Here is a 23,397-nt window from a genome sequence, read left to right on the forward strand (position 1 = left end):
AAATAAAATAAAAAAGAACCCAGTATTGTTTATCGTTACACACTGTTCGTTATTAATGCCTTTATTTTTGACCCAGGCCAAGATTTTTCTCATAATGTTTATGCAGAATTTTGTTCTAAAGATCTACTTAAAATGTACAAATAGCCTATATGACATCAGTAAGTGGGTGATTAATCCTAAATCAATGTTTCTGAGAGCAGGGAGAGTGCTGTTTTTGGGCTTTAAGCTATATGTTTACAGAGAAAAAACATCAAACAAAATAATACAACCTTGATGATTAAGGGATGTTTTATTGAAAGTGAAAAATAAAAATTGATCTGAGATGCTCTCCGTAGCCTCACCCTGGGACTTGTATCCACCAGACAGAATTAGAAGCGCTATGTAGGCATGCAGATTTTCCTTCCCTGGCCATACTATTCAGTACCATCCATGTTTGTCATGGATGTCAGTTTTTCAATGGATGGAGGGATGAAGTACTGAAATATTGACAAAAGTTCAAGTGCAAGGGAACTAGCCAGCCTTGTGGGTCCTAGAGTCACCCCAATTACATTTCCCACTGCCATCCTGCCTGCAACCTGACATGGAGATAAGGACCAATTGATGACATTGTTTTCTGACATAAATGTCTTCCTTGTTGCCTGCTCCTGTCCCTCAGAATCATCAGAGAAGCTGTAATTTGAGTTTCAATCTTTGTCTTCTTACTCTGACACATCCTCTTCCAAGTGGCTGGCTGATTCCTCACCTTGGAAGATCAAATCTAGGCCCTTCTTGAAAATAAAATTTGCTGCTGTAACTTCAGTCATTGAAATTGCAACATGTGCTTTTATAAGGCCTTTTAAAGGGAGTGGGGGGCATCCAATGATACTGTACATTGCAGGTGCAGATTAGTGACTGTGTTGAGGTTCCCCATATGGTGAAGATGGGCAAAAGTCACAGTGGAATTCAACAAAGGCACAAGATCTGCGCCTACAAAGTAACAAAATAATCTAGCTGGGGAGTGTGCCATATGCAGTACAAGGTCACTTTTATGCAGTTAGAATCTAAAGTATCATTTAGCACTTGGTCCTTCCCTTTAAAAGCACTCTTCTTTTTTCCACTTGGCTCAAATTCAGTTTTCTAATCAGTTTTTTTTTTTTTTTCAGTTTTTGAGCATTAGCCAAAGTCCTCAAATATAACAGGAGAAGTAACCATGATCTTTACACTTCATCACAACCAGCAGGATTAAATAAATAAATAACAGACACTTTTTAACTCTTTATTAAATTTATCTTTTTATTTTTTCGCCCTGCTTGCAGTACAGCACAATATTGTCATTTTCCCCGGTGTTTGGCTTATGTAGCTAAAGCAGCATCTGACCACACCTGTGAATGAGTTGTGTGAGCCTCATGGGAATATGTTTATTTGTGGTTGTTGGTCTGTATGTACTGTATGTGGTGCTGACAATAAAGTACAGAACAGCCACTCTTTGTCCCATAGTCAATCAATACAGCAGTAGTAATACAAGGCTTTGAGACGTTGTTCAGAGGCAAATGAGCAAAACCTGTAGATGTGCTTCCGTTACAGGCTAAAACTGGGCTTTCCAGGGCTAAATACTAATAAGCACTTCTAATATTTTTTATAACAAATTTAGAAATATTTGACAATATTAACATAGTGATTATTTTAAAGCATAATAAGTGTGTGAATATTCCATTTTGTTGCCTCTTTTTCCATGCAGACATAACCACATCCAACATCTGATTCCATGGAGGCCGCTTGCAGCTGACAACAGCTCATAGAAGACACACTGCTTCTATATTGTGGACCTGTTTAGTTTCTTTTCCCATTTAAATTGTGTTTTAAAACTTTCAAGCTACTGATGAAAAAGAAAGGAAGAATCACTCAACACAATGTGATTGTATATATCACGTGACTTACAAACTGAGCAAAATGTATGAGTAGATTTATTCTCAAAAACAACAAGCACCTTGGATATTACTTCTGATGGCAACTGCAGTGTGCCTTCAGCGATAGTAAGTTTCCAGTCATGTGGAATCAAAAAAATACTTCCTTCTTAAACCAAAGGTGTAAGAAAACAGCAATGATTGTTGGCCCTTAATAATGCTTCAGATTTCAGGTCTGTTTCACTCATGTGGTATGCAAGTGTATCTTATCTAGGATCATGAAAGTGGGGATAAAAAAAATGAAGTTATCCCATGAACAATTGGGACCATATGAACATTTCTAAGTGCATCATGAAAAGAAGGCATTTCAGAAAAACCTCAAAGGCAGCACACATAAAAGCGGGAAAACTGAAAATGGCATAATTGACACAAAAGTGAGGGATGAAAGTTCATTCTTGCATTAAGTTTAATCCAAACAAAAATAATCCATTACAGAAAGCCCTGGAGAAGCCATTTTAGGCCTTGGCAGGAACTACACAAACAGCAAATTTAGCTCTTCCCCTGACATGTGTCATGTCTTCACCAGTTTTATAAAATTAAGAAAGAAACCATTTGTTTGTAGAGTATGGTTCTGTTTTTCCTTTTATTGTTTTACAGCACAGCAGCTTGGCAGATACATAAAAAGTCTTTAAACATATCGTACAGGTTGGTTGGCAGGGGTGGCTGTGCATGTTTTTTTTTCTTTTCTTTTTTATTGTAATACAGCTACTAAAAGATGCAAAAAAGCCTGTGCTGCTCGCTACATTGTGTTTCCAAGAGGTCACTTCACTGTCCACTATGGTATAAACTCACAGATCCAAGAAACCCAAAACAGGGTCCAGAATATGCCCCCCTACATATGAGAGAGTTGTGTTAAAAGCTGCTGTATCCATAAAATACTTATTAGTTATTAATCTGTAGCCCAAATCAAGAATAAAGGCCCCTCTGGGTAGACAAACACATACCACCACTGCTACAGTGACACGGTCATAAGACACTCGCGCTCCCCACTATGTTGTCACTTTGTTGAATTCTTAGCATTAGCTCCAGTAGATAGCTAATGGAGGCGGATGGTTGTTCTTAAGTGAGCAAAAACACAGTTACATACTGGTCTCTGTTTTCACTTGGATTTAGGGAGCTGGGCAGTAGGATTGAGACAAGGAAAGACACAGACAGAAAAAGACATTTTCATTGAGATAATACCATAAATTTAGTAGACAAACTTAGATAACAGATATTATAGTTTTGAAATATACTATCATATATACATATAGAGAGATATGCTCTTTTTTAGATGAAATAAATATATCCACAGATATTCTTTTTTTTAATAGACCAGCTTTACATTTGCAGACACATACCAGCACAATGGATAGACATGAGGAAAAAAGAGGCAAAGGGAAAGAGTAGTGGCCTAATTTTCTAAGGAAACATCCAAGCTTTGTGTTCACACCACTACTAGCTGTTGTGCAACTGAGCTTGTGTACAAATACATATTTAAATTGCTGACTGTTCAGCAACAGCCTTGAAGTACAGTAACTCAAACGTGTTTTGTTGTTAGTTGGAATGCAAATGACGTTGTTTGCTATGTGAATGCATAGAAACATGTCACACAAAACAATTCCTCATTTCAATTAAATTTGAGTTAATAATTCCTAATTGTAAAGTGCAAAGCCAAAAAGCTTTTAAGTTTATCTTAGGGGACTGTAACTCTTTAAGTGATTATGGTGAAATATGTAATTTCAAACATACAAGGAGAATCAATAATCTCAAATATTTAGATTATTCTATTATGGTAGCAACTGCCACATATATATACATACATACATATGAAATATATAGTTTTTTTTTCTCAATGAAAATAATACTAACTCTATATGACAAATTTATTTTTAAAAACTTAATATTTCTTTTGTTTTATTCAGTTAAAGTAAATTATGGCTCAGATGCAGTTCCATGTGATCAACATGAGCTGACCAGACTTTTGGGAAAAATGGCTCAGAAATTTTTAGCAACTGAAATAATTCTCTTTTTCAGCACTCCACTCAGGCTCTGTTTCCTGATACAAAAATAAATTGACATTAAATTTAATTTTAACTGATTTAAATAAAATTTGATTTCAAACTTATATCTCTTGCTAAGTGCTTGACATTTGAGAGTAACTGCTGGTGTCAGCCAGGTCAGTGATTAAAATGCTATACCTCATGGTTACACATTTAGAAAATAAGAAATGCCTTTTTAAAGTATTTAAAGAATTTATCACAAAGAATACCCTCTTAATCAGACTTAACATTTATCGATCGTCTTACATTTAACAGAAGCACAGTCCAATTGACATCAAAACGGCTCTGGCACTAAATGTAGTTATGAACCAATCAAATCCTTGTTTGATCACACAGTAGCATACCTTCATATTCATACTTGACACATCATATGTGACAGGAACAATTAGCATAAGGCTATTTTTTTCCCACTGCACCTTGTCTAACAATCTGTGAAACACCATTTGACAGACTGAACATATGGTAAGCAAACCTAGGTTGACAGGTTTTGGAAATATTTTGAATATACTTCTGGCCTTGGCACTAACTGTACCTCTTGCAGGAGTCACAATAAACAAAACACAAAGGGTAAATCAGTTTTAATCCATTGTAGTTCTAATTCTTTACCATGTAATGCAGTTACCCTTAAAAAGCTTGGGTGTTTTAGTTCATTTGGGTATGTTAACAAAAACTAATGTCAACTCTGTCTCTGTTTCTTAACATGCAAATTAACCTTCTAAAATGCTACAAATCCCATCTTCAAGTGTCTTACAGTAAATGTTGCAGCACACATGTCGGCGGCTGACTTTACATTCAGTTGAATACAGGCAGGGAACAAAAAACTGCCTCCATTTCTGCAGTTTAGGTAGTTAAGAGAACATTTTATGTGTACCCAAGCTTGAGTATGGCACAGTGATTACATTGTATTTGATTTAATACATGTCTTGACATATAGTACACCATCAATAGCAACAACAAATATGGCACAGAAGAAAAGAAATGGTCTTTAAGTATAAAGCTTTAACGTGAACAAAGGTTGTATAATGTATTGCTAAAGAAGGAGAGTAGATAAGTTGACTTGTTAATGTGCATGTTTCTTGCATGAACTTGTATGAGCATTAGTGTGTGTGTTCACATTTATAAGCATGTCCGTGTGCATTTTGGAGATGATGTAATACTCTGCAAGAAAAAAAGAAACACAGCTGCTAACATTATATAGATTGATGTTGAGCTCTACTTAAGTTTGGCACTCAGCTTTTCATTAAGCCAGAAGAATATCAGTCACAGCTGACTTACCCTGTTGTCAAGAATACAAACACAGAAAAGCACACACACAGAATAATCACATCAAGGAGAGGAGCCAAGAGGGGAGAACAGGACGGTATGACAAGAGAGATGCAAATAAATAAATAATTAAATAATTGCATGGGAAAAAAAGAAGAAAAAAATCAAACACAAACCAAAAGAAACAAAAAAGTAAAAAATATACAAAATAACGAAATGATCAGGAAAATAAACAGAAGCAAAACAAATGCAATGTATACAAGAAAAGGGAAAAAAAGAAAAGGTTATCGCCCTCTTGTCTCTCTAACCAAGAAGGCATTAATTATGTAACAAAGATGTCTCAGGTGGGTGTCACAGTTCTGCAGGGGTGTAAACAGTTTGTCAAGGAAAAGGAAAATTAGACTTTTTAAAGGAAAAAAAAGAGGAATTAACAATAAAGCAAACAAAAAACAGTGTTCTGTGTTAAAGGCTTCCAAGAGCAGTGGGCATACAGTACTATAAAGTTCCTGAGCCCTCAATAAGCATTAAGATTTCTCTGAATACACTAACTTTCTGTTTAACCTCACAAAATCTTTACTTTTACCAGGAATTAGGCCTCCTTTACTTGTACCACTTTTGATGTCTGATTTATTCTTGTTTAGCACATTTCAGAAAGTCATTGCGGTAGTTCTTGTCTTTCACACAGTTGTAGAATTATAATAAAACAACAGTAAAAACAAGAATGGTCCTATGTTCCCTTGACATAATCCCCTGGGTTTGTTTGGCTTTCAGGTTTGTTTGTGCAGAACTTTAGGGAAAAAGGGCTCAGAGCTGTACTGACTTGGCTGTGTAGCCCTGTTTGTTGCTGTGCAGCCACATTTGCAGGTCCTCCCCTAATGTCAGCCTTGCAGTGCTTTCTTATAAACTTTAAAATCTTGCTTAACTTCAGACTTCACTCTCCACACTAGAGAAATGGGCTGACCCCCTTCGTGAGCATAGGCTCTTGGCTTTGAGGGGTAAATGAGGAGACTGAGGAAACCTCTGGGGCTGGGGTACAGAGCGCAGTCTCTGGTACTGCAATTTGGCACTTGCAGAAGCCATTGAAGAGGCCTGGGGTGCTCCCGGCGTGGATGAGACCACCGAGGGAGAAGATACAGAAGAGGAAGAGGTAGGGGGAGGTGCATGAATAGAGTGAGATGAGGATGGAGGAGCTGGAAGGGCAGGAAGTGGAGGTGGCAAGTTTGGAATAAGAGAAGAAGGTGGGGATGGTTGTCTTCCTCTATCTCGATCTCTGTCTGTTCTCTGTGTCCGTTGCTGAATGCTGAGGTTTGACTGGCTTCCAGATTTAGATGGATTGTGTGATCGGTCTGGTTTGGATGATGATGAGGAATCATGTTTTGGCTTTAGGGGACCACCAAAATTCTGGCAGTGGGGATACAGCTCTTCCTGGCTTCGCGAAGTTACACGGGCCCATTTAGCAGAGTGCGGATGGTGTCGGGGGGATTGACAGGAGGAACAAGCTGCGTGTCCCCTTACCTTGTCCTTTGATTTGCGTTTACTCTTCTTTTCATCTTGTATGTGAAGCTTGTCCACTGACCAGTATCGTCGAGGAGGAGGGGGTGTGAGAGGAGGTGGGGGCCAGTGCGAACCTGATCCCCATCCTCTTTCTCCTTCTCCACCACCACCTCCGATTGCAGTAGAACCCCACTCACTCTCTCCTGTTCCCCATCTCTCTCCTCGTTCTAGAAAAAGATCGTCTCTGCTGTTGATGGTGCCTGCTTTATCCCTGGAGGGATACGTACTGAAAAACCATCCTCCTCCTACAATCCCACCCACTGCCCTACCTTCATGATCCTCCCAGTACCTCTCAAACTTCCCAAATTCTCCTGAAGAACCATCATCATCGGAATATATCCCAACTACCTTATCACGTTCTCGCTCCTCATCTGACATAGTCCTACCTCCTCCATGCCTTTTCCCATGCTCTGCTTTCCTCCTTTCTAGCTCAGAATCTTCCTCTCCAGCCTCTACGTCAGACTCCCATTCATGGAAGGACAGCCCTTCCTTGGAGTGCATCTCACCACGTTCATTGCGTCCCAACAATGGCCTCCTCTCTCCTTCCATGCATACAGCATCTCTGTCTGAGCTTTTACTTTTTCTTCTTTTAGAAGAAACAGGTAACAAGGGCAGAAAGGCAGATGGAATGTTGTCAGAAGGATTGCCCCCACCCCAGAACTTGACAGATGTAGAAGGTTTACTACTAGAGCTATGATGGTGCTTGCTGTTCCTTCGCCCGTGGTGTCTATCCTTTCCTCTGCTCTCTTCACCATCATCCCTTTTATTTGCCTCCCTTTCTTTTCTTTCATCTTCACCTGGTATGTTCCATCCATAGCTTCGAATAGAGCTCTCACTCTTTTTTCGAAATGACTCTCGCCTCGAGGGTGGGTAAGGTGGAAATTCTGGCATTTCTGATTTGCCTTCCTCTCTTTTCTCAGGATCTCCACTTTCCAACTCGGATCTCTTTCGCTCTCTCTTTCTTATTTTATCATCTTTTTTCCTCTTCTTCTTTGCTTTACGCCGCTTCCGCTCTCTTTCTCTCTCCCTCTCTTCTCTTTTCTTCTTTTTTCGACCTTTCTTCCTCCTTTTTCTCTCACGCTCCCTCTCTTTGTGATGTCTCTTTTCCTCTCTACCCAAAGCTGCATTTCCTTTGTTTGTCGTTCCTCCTCTCCCACGCTCTCTGTCACCCCATGATGCCCACCACTCCTGCAATTGAGCCAGTTGACTGCCGGTCCTCTCTCTACCATAATTTCTCTGTGGGTGTGGTTTTCGTGGTGGTATTGGAGGTGGTGGAGGGCTGCATGGCAGTGAGCGTGATGACATGCGTCGTGAGCGAATCTTCCTCCTTGACCCTAAGAGGAGGCTGGATTCTTCTGTGAGAAGGTCTGAGTCGTATTCGTCATCTACCATAAAATCCCGATCACCTGCACGATAACGGAAACTCAGTGAAGAGTTATAAGAGCTGTCACTGGTGCAAGATGAGGGGGAATTTGATCGAGAAAGTGACCCAGAGGATGAAGAAGATGATGAGGATGACGAGGAGGAAGAGGAAGAAGACGAGGCACTGGAGCAGGGTGAGTAGAAACGGCATGGGGAAGAGGGAGTGGTAGGGGTATGTGTTGGGGAAGAAAGGGGGACTGGAAGAGGAGGGGGTGGAGGTGGACGACGTCCTCTCCTTCCACCGCCATCACTTGCTCCATATCTCCCACCTCCTCGCCTTCCTAGAGGGAGTATATTTTCATACAGAGGACCTCCTGAGCTTTTTCTCCTTGCCTGAGCAAGGCTTCCTCGTCGCCAGAACGGAGGCCTTCGGGGAGATGATGGCATTGGTGGAGGAGGTTTGGAGATTAAGTGCCCTTGTCCTTGATGAGGGCCTTTAGGAGGCAGCCTTGGTATCCCTGGAGCTTTAAAGCCTCGAGAATTGGCTTTGGGAGTCTGCTGAGGGCCTCCTCCCTGTTGGTCCAAGTTAGCCCCCAGCCCCTCTGGATCTATAGGACCATAATAGCGCTTATATTCATCTAGCCCTGTGTCACCACTACCTCCTGCTCCACTTACAACTCCTCCTTGTAGACTCCAGTGCGTTCCAAGGCTCGGTTGAAACTGCTGCTGGGCCTGTAGATCATTGATCCCTCCTGCAATCCCACCAACACCTATTCCTCCACTGCTACCTCCACTCATGACCTTTTCTGGCTTTGGCCTGTTCCAGCGATCGACCACAGCTAGTCTGCGGTCATGACGAGGCAAAAAGGTGGAACAAGGCATGGGGCCTTCCAATAAAGGGCTATTTGAGGGACCCAGAGCCATTGCTGAATGTCCTGTAGCTGGTGGCGATCCAGGTAGCATAGTGGTATAGGTCTGCCCTTGTTGCTGTTGGTGATGCTTCGGCTGTTGCTGCTGCACCATGGCGATGGCGGTTGTGTTGTTCACTGTGGCTGTAACAAGGTGTTGTTGGGGAACAGAGGGCATGGTAGTCACAGTGTGGTACTGGGGCAAAGAGCTTTTGCTCCCTCCTGGTGTCGTCTCATCCTCAAACTGACAGCAACTGTACATTCCCTGAGTAAAGAAATAACAGAGACTAGAATTAGATCAGCAGGCAGCTACATATGATATGATGAAAATAAACAGTATGTAGATAATAAAGACTGACAAACACAAAGATCCTGATACCCTCAACTTTGAAAAGAAAATACAAATAAGGTATTAATTCTGATGTCTTTAGGGCTTTTCCATGTCCTTATTTATTGATATACTCTATAAGGATTTTGAAATAAGACTTTGACAATTATGATAAAAGACAAACAAACTGCTGTTTAGAAAAACTTATTTCCTCAATGAATTATTTTATTTTTTTCTTATAATATTAGAGCACATCCTATTTAGCCACAAGTTAAAGCACAGATTCCAAAGCTAGGACAATGTTCAAGTGTATATGTAGTCTTCCCTTTTTATCTCTTGTTAATTTTACTTTCTGCAGATATAGCCTTGTTTGTTTACTTGTTTTGCTTCTCCCACCCTCTTCTTACAGTCTTATTTCTCAGCTTGTTCTTTACCTTTGTTTTTGTATGGATTTTTTTGCTTTTTAAGATTCTTAGACATACCTCACTTTGGTCAGCATCACTTTTTGCTCCTTTCATGAGTTTTATCAAAGTTCTTGTTTTGTTTTTTTACCTGCCTGATTCAAATGATGCTGGATCCTTAAATGACTCAATAAAAGTACAAAGAAAACATTTAATGAAGACACAAGACAGAAATAAACTACATGCTTCTCACAACAAATCTTTTCTGTTTCAAATCTAAAGTAAAATAAATCAATTGAAAGCTTTGTAATAGTTCTCTCTTTACTTTGACACCGTCCTATATTTTTATATTTACACCTTACAGAGGAGAAATGAGATCTAATTAGCAGCATCAAGAGTGGTCATGTACATCACAAAATCTGTTCTTCCTCATATATAAGCATGTTTTATATAATCTCTGTAACATAATGATAAAGCATATGGGGCCTCCTGTAAATCTCTGTTCTCTAATGGGACATCCATCCATCCATTTCCTTTAACCCACTTCTTCTTTCCGGGTCATGGAGAGCTCCAGCTATCACTGTGTGACAGGTGGGGGACATCAAGTCCATCACAGGTACACATAGAGACAAACGAGACAAACAACCATTCACACTCTTACTCACACCTAGGGACAATTTTAGAGTTACCAATTAACCTAACATGCATGTTTTTGGTCAGTGGAAGGAAACTGGAGTACCCAGAGTAAACCCAGGTGAGTACAGGGAGAACATGCAAACTCCAACCAGACAGGCCTTGGGTGAGGAAGAGGTCCTGCAACCTTCTTGCTGGGAGGTGACAGCTCTAACCACTGCTCCGTCGTCCCACCTTAATGGGATATGTAGATCTGATCTGAAGACTAGAATAAGGGACCTCCTGGACCCATGAATCAGCAGTTCCACTGAAAGAAGTGCTACACCAGGACCTAGAGCATGGGATGCACCATAGTGTGAAATTGAAACTTGGGTAAGTCACTGACGGGTTAATTAAAGTCATACTGGCCAGCTGCACAGACTCCAAAGCCACAACAATGTGCCAATGTCTTTGCTTTTTTTCCCTTCTAAACTAATACTTTTTTGTAGAGAAGGGGGTTAGATATGAGTTGAATAGATTTTTTCAATCATCAAAATGAGAAATTCTTTAGATAATAGTTAAGTTAGCTGGTGTACTCAACATCCGTGAAATGGGTTAAAATTGTAAAATATCTACAAAGATCCCAGTGGGAAATATTTGCATGGAAATCAGATATGAGCATATAATCAAGTAATTATCAACCAGCTATTTCTTATGGATAAGTCTGTTCAGTAAATAGAACTTAAGGCTTCTAACAAATACAAGTTTGAGAGATCTGCAACTCACCCAAATGCTAAAACAATTTCCAGCAAGACTTAAAACATATTTTTATGTGTGTAGCATCGGTCGGAGGAGGGGGACAAATTAAGTTGCATCAACAAAATGGCAGCCCAACATTTCGTTGATTGTAGCATACTTAAATACATTTACACACAAACACATACATTTGAAGCATGTTAATATTTGCCATCACCCATGAATTCCATTGCAGGTGATTTCTTCAACTGCAAAAACTGATTTTGGCAACTGAAGATCCAGTTTAAGATTCACAAGAACTTACCTACAGTAACTACAGATCACAGGTCTATTAGTTTAATAACAATTGATTTGACTTATATACCAACACAAGACACACATACAAAGTTTTCTAATTACTAGTTTCCTCGTTTGCTTTGTTTGGATTTTTTTAATCTGTCATGAAATCTATGTTCATATTATTAATCATTACAAAAATCCCTTTTCTCTCTTTCAAAGTTACATTAGGCTCTACTACATGGTATGATTTACTGACTTTTATGAAGCAAAGATATTCACTTTTTATTATAAAAATAAAGTTTTGAGTTTTAGTCATATATTGGAACTTTAATGCCTGAGAGTTGACATGTACTTCTCTCTTCCTTTTCTGTTGCAACTGCACCTCTTCTGTTTTACATAAGTTTACCATTTTCTCTGCAATATCCTGCAGGACAAAATAATCTAATCTATGATGACCTCACACATTGACAATGAGTTTCATTTTCAAACCAAATACCTCACAATTTCTTAATGGATAATAATTTCTATTTATGTGTGTTGAATTTTATTTCTTATTTCAGCAAACACATCTTCACTACACACCACCTCTGTCTTCACTCCTTTTTGTTACTATGGTTTATTTACCCCATTTCCTCCTTCTGCCCACCCTAAAACCTGTTATACTCCACTATCTGTGCCTCTCAAAATCTCCTGATGTCTCATTGGCTGTCTCTATACTTTCCTCTTATCTCAGAGTTCACCCTCATACCATCCTATTTCTCCTCATTCCCTCTCCTCAGCTTCATCTAGCTTCTTTTTATCACTTTTTTAAATACATTCTTTCAGTTATTTCATATTATTTCCTTCCTTGTTACTTTCATTTTGTTTCCTCTCCAACTGTTCTTACCATCACAAGCACTAAACTAAACATTTCTGTCACCCAAGCCATGCTTACAGAATTTCTGTTGGCACTAAATCGAACGAGCTGCACAACAGCCAGGTGATCACACCGCACTGGACCTGTTGAGCTCCCCATGGAATAATGCCAAGCATAAATGATGTTCCTCATTTTGACTTTATCTGCTTCTCCCTGCTGAGTGCCAAAGAGAAGTATCCCATCAAGAGTGGCACCTAATGTGCCTTTGTGTAATCCATATCTTGATTGTGTCTGAAAACCATTTATTTATCTGTCTTTATATATAAACCTGAGTTCTTGCTGAAAGAACATCTCAAAGGCAATCTGTGAGGCTTGACAATTTCAATCATTTAAAAAAACAGATAAGGGAAAAAAAACAACAGCAAGCAAACAAAAAATAACTAGACTTTTTAGGTCTATGAAAGCATTTGATCTTGCAAAAAATAACTTTGGCAGTGATCTTCAAGTACTCTACAATGAATTTTAAGCATGTTTCACTGATTAGCTCCCCTATTGTTTCAGGTCAAGGGTGTGGAACTCGGTGAGTTCACTTGGTTGAGTGTTACCTAAATTAAAATGTAAAGACTCTCCTGGCTTTTTAGTTTTCATTCATGGTCTTTATCACTTCTTGGCAGAGCAATTAGCCTTGAGGTAGTCTATACTTTCTTTACAATTTTTAATCAAAACGTACTCACTTAACACTTCAATATGTGCACCTTGCTAGTACCATGTTGGATTACGTTTTGCCTTCATAACTGCTCTAATTCTTTGTGGAACAGATTCATCAAGGTGTTGGAAACATTCCTTAGAGGTTTTGGTCTGTACTGAATTGATAAAATCACACAGTTGAGATACATTTTAGGTATTTCTTTAAAACTAATAGATATTTAGTGTTTCAGATTTTTTTTAAGGACTGATACAGTTCTGAACATTCATATAAAAAAAAATCTAATTAGCTAAATATCAAAAATCAATTGTTGGAGCACAATGTTGTATAAAAAAAAGAATAAAGATTTTTTCTCTATGAAAAAATGGTAGTGATTACCGTAGCTTTTTACTCTTTGAATAAAATTATTATTATGGAGCTTTTATTTGTATTGCTCATCAAATGTCTTCATTTCTTACCCTGCTGAGAGCCAGGAGAAAGTCCATCCCACCAGACCTCTTCACGCAGTGTCTTAGTTTCCAGTACACCAGGTGCTCCCAGGCAAAAACCAGGAGACTGAGGCCCATAGCCACCAGCAGCATGTAGAATACTCCTGCCATGTTATCAATGTCCAGCTTACTACTCATCACCTGTGAGGAAAAAAAAACTGTCAGAAAAGGCTTTTTAGAGGTAATGAGAGAATGGAAACTGCAAGGAACATGAACCTTATTTCTAATGAGGCACAATTTGTCTCTGAAATAGAAAATGTAATAATATATCTTTTATATCCGTGGTTGGGTCACAGAGGCAACAGGTCCAGGAAGGAAACCCAAACCTTTCTCCTCCAGCAAAACACCCCAGATCCTCCAGCTCGTTCTGGGGAATATCAAGTTGTCCCCAGGCCAGAGAGGATATATATAATACTGCCAACAAGTTTTGGGTTTGCCCTTGGGTCACCTCTTAGTGGGAAGTGTTTAGAAAACCTTGAGAAGGAGGCATCCTAATCAGATGTCTGAACCACTGAAGCTGACACTTTTCAATGCAGAGAAGCAGCGGCTCCACCTTGAGCTTCCCCAGGTGACTTGGCTCCTGATCCTAGCTCCGAGTCTGAGCCTGAGTGTGCTATGGAGGATGATCCATACTGCATAATTATAGGTGATGGTGGGAACACACTGTAGATGGACTAGTAAATCAAAAATGTTGTCTTTCGGCTCAGCTTTTTCTTCACCATGACTGACCAACCCAGATCATTCAACTTTTTTCTGTTTTAAAAAAGAAGCTGTTAAATTAATTACAATCACCAACACAACTAAGGCTAAGCAAATTACTGAGGTTGTGCCTGATTTGGGATTGCATTGCAATCAGCACAACCAAGTAAGTTGGACAAAAAATATCTATTTTACATCTTACTGTATATCCAATCAGTTTTAATGTGCAGTTTAATTTTTTGTGCAAATGATGAACATACACTCAGGGGGAAAAAGACTCTTACCTCAATTTTATCATTGTGGCAGATTCCAGACAACCAGAGGCGCTCCAACATATCAATCTCATCTTAAAGACAAAAAAAAAAGGGGGGAAGGAAGGAAGATAAAAAGGTTAAGAAGCTGAGGAAAAACAAGTTTTTTGTGAAGTGTTTTGCCAGGAAGATGACAAAATGTTTAAAGGAAAGATTGAAATTTTAAAAAAAGAATGGAGAAGCTGAAGAAAAAAAAAAAAAAACGGGGAGAGGAGTTCAAACTGTAAAGCAGTAAATGACAAAATGAGGGAAAAATGCAAAGGAGGGGATTAACACCTCTTTGTCATAAGATCAAGGTGCTTAATGGCCTGAGGAAGAAGAAAGAAGTCAGGGGAAAAAAGGCTAAAGAGAGAGAAAATAAGAAGGAGGGTAGAGTCTTTATAACAAAGGAAACAAAAAGACATGATGAAATTGAGAGTAGTGGAGAGAAATAGGATTTTTTTAAGAAAAATAAATTTGATGGAAACAAGAAAACCACAATAAAATATTTAGAAAGATTGACAGAATGTTACAGAGCAGCCATAGAACAATAGCAACATACAGAAAGGTAGCAAAATATAAAACTTTAATGGACGTTTGCAAAAAAAAAAAAAGTTTTAAGACTGAAAAGAGAAATTGGGAATTAGAGGGAGTGAGTAGAAGAGAGAGAAGCCCTTTGAAGCAGATTTTGAAATGGGTTGGTATCTGAGACGGGGCGCGCTGAGGGCAGAATGATGCGACAGCACATGGGAGATGAAAGGAGGGGAACACACAAATGTTACATTTTCTGCTCAAACTATCTGAAAGACACAAATGTGATACACACTCTGAACCCCAGCGTAATGGGGCTCTCAGTGTTGGCCATTAATGCAGTAATCAAAAAGAATGAGGCTGCTGGAAGGGAATCATGGCTTTTTCTTTCCATGTGCTGAGGGGCTTATTTAGACAGATGTGCATGACCGGGTGGGAGTGGGAGTTTAAATCAAGCATACTGTCTTAAAACATACTCAAAATCTGTCACTGTACACTGTCTGAAGATGCCCCAGTTAAAAAGAAGATCCCATTCCCAATAATAAACCGACCTCTGGGTTAATTAACGCTGTCTGGAAACCCCTTCATGAAGCTGTGTCACATGGAGTAAACTGCCACAACTCGGCAGTGTTGACTCAAATGTCAAATCTGCTCAAACAAAACACAAATCAGACTCCAATACAAATGTGTGTGCCAAATTTGACATCTGCAAACGTCATGTAGGAATTCAAATGTCAGCTAAATTAGAATGGGCTAAACTCAATATATAGACCCTTCTTCCATTCACTCTGCTCTGAACAATAGACACTAATATGTATTCATTCAACGGCAGCTTACTCACACGAGTCATATTCTTTGATTTTCAATGAGGGATCAGCCTTCTCTTTTTCTTTCTCTTTCTGGTTTTCTGACATGCTCTTTTTTTACTGTAAATATGCTAATTGTAGAATTCACTGGTACATAAAACCCCAATTTATAGGAAATCTTTTTCATAAAGAATGTACATACAAGCTGAATCTTATGGAGCATCCTCCCTCACCCAGTCTGAAGAAAAATGGACCAGTGAAATAATCCAAAACTCAAAAGAATCGACAAAATAGGCAAGGGTGAACAAAAAAACTGTGTGCCTCCAAGGATGCAGTTTTGCAAGCCCTGCATCTGAAAATGCAAGCCCTGTTTTTTCAAAAATTGGCCACTCAAATTGCAGCTGAATGAATCGCTGCTTATTTGGTTGCAAAGAGTCAGAGTTCAGTAAGATTGTAATGGAAAATCGGTCTATTTTCTCACAATTTCCCCAAAAACCTTTGAGTCACCAACTTGTCTCCAACAGTCCCAGCCCAGTGAGATACCACCTTTTAGTATCAAAATTGAAAATTGTTATGCTTCAGATTGCAGCAAAGGAAACAAGAGGTGGAAACCTAAGTAGATTTAATGCAGCACCGTCGTTTTTGGGAAGCGAGTGGGTCTTTAACACAAAGATACTTGTCTAAGAGATGAGCTGCTTTGATTTGTGTCTGTACTAATTATACAAGAAACAGTTAAAAGTTTTTAGTTTTTTTGTTTTTTTACTAAAAAATAAAATAAAATTGATGCTCAGACAAAAAAGAACACAACAAACAAAACTAAACAAGAAAAAAAACAGACTATTCTCAGTCAATAAAATGAAGATCAACATCTGCGTCTCAAAGCCATTTAAAAAGAACAAAAACAACAAAGAAATCAATTTCCCCAGGCTGTACTGTACTGCAACAGTTTTTTTTTTTACCTCCTGTACGAAAAGCTGCTCATATTCACATTTTCGCTTTATCATTCTTTTATGTGCAAGTGTTTTTCTTTTGTTTTTTTAACTGGCTCTGCTCAGTCAGCATGAATCTGTGTGAGTGACACAAAGGAACAGTGTGGTGGAGGTGAACTTTGAATGGATGCTCCTGTGGGAGTCGGAGCTGAAATACAATGTCAGCAGTTATAAATGTATACATGCCTGCATTCGCGTCTCTTGCAGCATCACTTTAAAGGCAGTTTGTTTCTGAGGAATCTCTTAGAGCCGATTGGGACTTGACACAGAGCTGCCTCATTTTAAAAGGATCATTTTTTAATCTAAAGTACTGCTGTGCTTCAGGTACCCACAAGCTTTTTTTATAGTTTACCAAATAAGTGATCAGATAATGTATGTGGTAATAAACTCTAAAACAGTTGGTAGCTAAAAGAAACCAGAAAAAAAAAGTTTTAATTGACTTTGGAAAGAAACAAGTTAATATTGCACTGCCAATAACAAGAACATCCGCCTTATTTTTGACCCCCTCTTTTTTGCTTTTTTTAAGCTGGAGGATGCAACCAGTTATTTATTTGTCCATGAATGCACCATTAACGAAAGCCAACATAATAAACACGTAGTTTCAGATTAACCCGTAAAGCAACAGTTAAAATTTGAAACACATAGAAATGAATAGACATGGGTTATGATATTTAAGGAACCAATATGACATTAGGACAAGTGTTAATGTTGTATTAACTGGTCCAGCTGACTCTATGTGACTCAGTGTTTGTATCTGCAGTCCAGTGTTTTAATAATCTGAATCATTTCAACATTACAAAACAACCCACAATGCAGCTGTGCCACAAAGACATATCCATTCTAACTATTCATTGCCATTTATGAGGGAAATGTATTTGAAAATTAAACTGTTATAGTTGCACTTGGTTTGCTACGTGTGCTTTTTTCGAAGGTTAGGGTAATTTTCTGTGTATACAAACATAAAAACCATCATAAAGTAAGTTCAACTTCAAATACATTTTCAGTTCAGTTCATTTATACACGGCAAGTTCACAACAAGTCACACCAAGGAACTTTACACAGACAAGATACAGATCCAGTTCAATCCAATTAATAATAGTCCATCCATCCATCCATCCATCCATCCATCCATCCATCCATCCATCCTCTGCCCATTATCCATGGATCCAAACCTCCTGACCACAGGTGAGGGTTGAAACATAGACAGAGCAGTAAATTGAGAGCTTCGCCTTTCCACAACCAACTGAGTTAAAAGTCTCACTACAACTTCTAAAATCAGCTATAAGTAGCTCCAAAGATCAGCCATGTCAGAGGGCTTGGAACTATAGTCCTTTTTAATTTTTTTTAGACCAAGGCATGTTAATTATATATCTCAGGAAACCTGTTAGGCTTCACTCTAAGACAAAATCTTTAAAAAAAAAAAAAAAAAAGATAGAATACTGCATTTTCATCAATGACAAATTACAAAATGTCTTTTAAAACTGTTTGTTTTTGTAACAATCTAATTTTAAGGGAAGGGCACGTATTTCAGTTTTATTATCCACATGCCTGCAGCTGTCATGGAGCTGCTGTCACTGATGGTGCCGAGACTTTTGCCACCATCTCAGGCTCACTAATTGTAAAGGAGCTAAATTGCTCCACAGGGGAGCCAATTTGATGACTGACCATGTGGAAACATAAAAAGGATACAACATCCCTCTAAAAGATGCATTACTAGGAGCCGTTATAAAACTTGTTTAGGGCCATGGGGCCTCTACACAGCTTGATAAATTAATATATGATTGGGGTTGATTTTAAAATAGCTGTAGTGCTGAGGCTCCTGATGAACAATGACAGGAGAGCACAATCAGCCAAAACCCTACAAACCAAAAACATGACACTGAATTTACAGCAGGTCTTTTAAATACTACATGGTACATGGACATTTCTTTAGAGAAATTAATTCAGTGTCTGTCTGTACAGATTAATTGCCATGGTTTTTGTTCAGCTTTTCTGGCATTCTGTGCCATCTGAATCATCTTCTTTTGTTTATGGCTGCATGAGGCCTGATACATTTTACTTGATTCTAATCCTTCTTTATAAAACACAAAAGCAAGAAAATTGAGCAACAAATCACATGTGGGCTGATTATATAAATTTCACTCAAAAGTTTTAAAATGTTTATACATCCAAAAAACTTGTTTTCCTCTTTCTCATCTTTTACTTACATTTTAATCAATGCTTGATGCCTGTACGATGCTGAAAAACAACATTTAGAAATACAAGAATTTTTATTTTTCCAAAAAGGACCAAAAACTGAAACCTATGTTTGACTTTTTTTTCTGTTTTTTTCTATTCATGTCTGCCTAAGTTCATCATTTACATATGTATTAGGCAGAGACTTTATTATAGTCTTCATCTATGCCTATTTTATCAGTCAGCCTCATGCCATTCGCTACTTGTGTGCATTACTGTCAAAATAATTTCTGATGGAGAAATGTTGGTTCAATTAAGGCCTGTTTACCCACAAAGACATAATGGTATGTTTGCCATTACTGAGGGCTGACAGTTGCAAAAGTCAAACAGCTTATCTGTCATTATAAAACATAAAAACAAATATTATTTTAATATTCCAGTTGCCCAGTAACAGTTTGATTTTTGCAAGTAAAATTACTGAAACACGTCAAGTTCACTTAGGGTTGTCCGCCATCTTTCTTCGTTTTATTCAAAAGAGGCCAGTAGTTGTAAAATTAAATGCAGAAATGAGATTTAGTTATAGTTAATTATAATTACGCCAAATCAGCAAGATAAAAAGAAAAGTATAGGTTAACAAAAAAAGTGATTTTTTTTTCTATAAACAGTTCAGTTTTAAAATTTTGTGGCATACTAATTTAACTCTAAACTTATATGTACGCTAGGTGGGGTGGAGAGAGTGGTGAACCCAATACACAGACTCATCCTTGTTTTAAGGACAAAATAAAAATGTATTTTTAAATGAAAGAACAAAAGCAAAACAAAAACCCAAGGAGTAAGAAAAAGACAAGACAAAACAAGGCAAGATATAGAAAGAGAACCAGACGGCATGCACAGCAGACAATGGACCAGAGAGGAAGTGGAGAAAATGACCAGGTTTTAAAGCAGAGGGTCATTAGGGGAAGTGGGCACAGGTGAGTGATTACAACTAGGAACAGGTGAAGATGGGCGTGGCAGGAAGACAAGAGATAAACAGAAGAGAAGCGAATGATGACAGGAACCAAAGACACAAGGAACAAGAACTGAACTAAGATAAATAACTAAATAAAATGAAACTCAAACAGAAGCAGGAATCAGAAACAAGAAAACATAACCCCTTAAAACAGAAAAACAAAGAACCAAAGCAAAAATAAACTATTATATATATATATATATATATTTTTTTTTTTTTTTTCTGTGGAGCCGAGCTTTTTTAGGCCTTTATAGATTTAAGATGCTGAAATTCTGCAAATGATCAGCTCTGTAAAAGATATAAACAGGTTGTTTGTGGTGTATTTTTGTGTTATAAGAAGAGCTTTAAGGCTGTGTGTCTGTTACACCTTCTGCTCTTTTCAGCCGTCTTTCTCTTTCTGTCTAGTCAAGGCTTCTGTCCTCTAAAAGGTAAACATTCAAACTAAATTCAACCACCTAAAAGAACACAAAGAAACAACAATAATAATAAAAAAGTAATAACTTCACTGCCTAAAAGAGTTTTTAGTAACCCAGTTTAAAGAATATTTATCTTTGGAAATGTATTTTTAACTGTTGAATGTTCTCTCAACACCTAAATACTTAGTGAATCATTCTGATAGGAACAAATTTTAACTGTCAGCACACTCTTTAAAAAAGCATCTATGTTGACCTACATGCAAAACAAAAAGTCTTCAGGGAACGAAGGTACTTTTATCTCTGAATGACCTTGTGACCGCGCCCCAGAGGTGAGATCCGGTTCTCTTCTCATTATCATTCAGAGAATCATTATTTCTTAAAGGTTGCATTCTATTTCCTGCTCTAAAGTTTTACCTCAAACTGTTACAGAGATAAATCACCAGACTTTATCAGAGTTCTTTGAACCAGACGAGATAAAAATAGACGTGCAACTTGTGAAGTTCCACAAAAGGAAATCTTACAAAGATCATAAAATCTGCAAGCATCACTTGTAAATAGGAGCTGACAGGATGTGAAGAATAGGAACAAAAAATAAAACAACAAGGGCACCAGGGTTAGAGAAAATGATAAATAAATAAACATTTTGTGTAAGAGGTTACAAAGAAAAGGTGTGATGTGCTACGGAGTGTGTGAATAAAGAAAAATATAAAATATTTGTTTCAGACCACTTTGAAAAATACCTTTAACCCCTTTATAATCTTTGTTCATTCTAAGATTTTTATTTTTTTTTATTTTGCTGCTAACTCCCATCTGTGTCATCAAACCTTCCTGAACTCTGAACCTTCTTTATGTTTTACTCTCTGCTCTCGTCCTCAGAAGTGGGAAACTTTGAAGTATTTTGTTTTTCAGCTTTACCTCAATCTGAATCCTGAAAAAAAAAAAGAAATACCTATGGATACATAGGAATCTAAAGGTCTCACAGGATGTTCTAAACTCTGGGTGCTCCTTCACAATAACCACACATGTATTCAAACTGGAAGCTTGATGCATTTGAGAATCTGTATTTAGAACAAAAGAAATGTGTTTTAAAATCAAATTATATTTCCGTTAAAGGTAGTTTGATAAGAAAACCATGCAATACTTCGGAGTAGGTAATAGAATATAATAAATGTCTTTATTTTTTCCTCTTTCCTAGACAGTGAGTTGTTGTAATGTTGTTGGCCTCCAGGTAACTGCTTACTTACTTTAGAAATACCATTTGTTGAATAGAAAAAATAAAGAATACTTCACTCAAATGGTAATATACTGCCTTTCTAACATGCTGTTTGTCACAAAGGAGCATCCAGGTGACATTATAAGATGCCCTGAACTATTATTAGTAAAATGAAAACCATAGTTTCTAACCTTAGCAACATTATTTATTTATTTATTTTTTACATCTAAACCTTATTGTGTATGTTTTACAAATTGTACATTTGCTTTTATCATTGAATTCTAACTTTTGAGTTCATGGAAAATGTGTGGGATGATGTGTTTTTTTACCAGAAAGTCAGTGAACTAAGGCTTCAAAGCAAAGCGTTCAATGTCCACATCATTATCTACAGTATAAATATATGACAAGAAACAAGAAATCAGCTCAGTATTATGCCAGATGGTGATTGTTAGTCATGATGTAGTGCTCGAAGCTCTGTCTCCACAATGACAGAAACAAATTAGAAAATGTGGGAGTTATACAAACGTTGAGACTTTGTTGTGTGTTTCGACCTGTGGATCAGTGGAAATGTAAGAGATCAGGTTTGAATGTCATCATATTCTAGTTGTTTACCTCATACTCAAATGAACTGTTTTTACTCTGAGGTAACTTAGTTGTGGAGGCCATTTTGAATGGGGTAACTCCAAATATGAATGAACTGTACATGTACATCCAGTGATTATATTCGAAGAGTTTCATTAAAATGTGTCCACTTGTTCATGGAATACTTTGCTAAAGCTGCAGACAAACACACACCTACACACACTTGCAAAATCATTATCAACATAATGCTTTCTGCAGCAGGTGATAAATGTTTTCACAAAATCATAAACTTTTCTCAGATCTTCATCGATATCCTTCCAAATATTATTACTAAATTTTAGATTAAATTCACATTCACATACATACAAAACTACATACGTAAAAAAGGTTTTAAATCTCATGAGTAACAATAGAACATCAGTTTAACTTTAAGTGTGTTGGTTCATTCTCAGGTCAAATTATAAGGAACTCTGAAGAAGAAAATCCCCACACTTAATTACCCTCCTGTTTTCCTCTTTGTTTTAGTGCATTTAATTGGTAACTGCTCTTTCCTTATCTTACCATCTCCAACTAACTGGAGCAGAGCCAGGTCCAGCGGTCGTTTCCAGCGGGAGTTCTTGTGCAGAGCGATGCCGTACCCTGTGGTGGCAAACACCTTCCCGGAGCCGATGGTCATCACCTTTCGGAATCAAACACACGCAGAAATCCCTCCTGTCATTGTTGCAACAACGCAATTACCTTAGTTTAAATATTTACATCCCTTAAAATCCCAGAGCTGGAGAATGAGATATTGTTTCAGATGAAGTATTATTATAGATCCACATCCGTTTGGATAATTACTGTAGCGGTGCTGGTTGAACGAGGCTGCTGGGATCTCAGGCCTCCCACAGACTTTACAAATCATCACTGAGTAAAATTGTTATTCTTTCTCTGAGAGCTGCATAAAGTACAACCTTATAAATAAATCAACATCAGCTCTGTCCAGAAATGACAATATTAACTGACTGTAGACCTAAGGGAGAAATATACTGTATATGCATTGGGTGGGCTTGATTTATTGAAGGCATTTTTGCTCACTTGTTGTGCTCCTCACAAGAAAAAAAAGACAGATAATATGGGCTGCTTATATTTTATGATCTTTGTTCCATTGCAAAAAGGACCTCAGCAACTGCTGGCTTTATGTATGAGT

At 37.9% G+C, this 23,397-nt stretch overlaps 1 protein-coding gene across 2 annotated transcripts in view; it reads right to left on the reverse strand.

Annotated features, from left to right (window-relative positions):
* Positions 1-1,159: 1,159 nt before the first annotated feature.
* grin2da (glutamate receptor, ionotropic, N-methyl D-aspartate 2D, a) overlaps positions 1,160-23,397 on the reverse strand; it is a 165,964-nt gene continuing 143,726 nt past the window's right edge. For both annotated transcript variants that reach the window (XM_017427682.3, XM_037975848.1), the window contains 4 exons: positions 22,770-22,887; positions 14,482-14,543; positions 13,469-13,639; positions 1,160-9,337 (listed from right to left, as the gene is read on the reverse strand). In XM_017427682.3, coding sequence (XP_017283171.1) covers positions 6,173-9,337; positions 13,469-13,639; positions 14,482-14,543; positions 22,770-22,887 — 3,516 coding nt within the window. In that variant the 3' untranslated portion in view covers positions 1,160-6,172. The remainder of the gene's footprint in view (positions 9,338-13,468; positions 13,640-14,481; positions 14,544-22,769; positions 22,888-23,397) is intronic.

This window comes from Kryptolebias marmoratus, linkage group LG5, assembly GCF_001649575.2.
Source record: "Kryptolebias marmoratus isolate JLee-2015 linkage group LG5, ASM164957v2, whole genome shotgun sequence".
NCBI classification, from domain to species: Eukaryota; Metazoa; Chordata; class Actinopteri; order Cyprinodontiformes; family Rivulidae; genus Kryptolebias; species Kryptolebias marmoratus.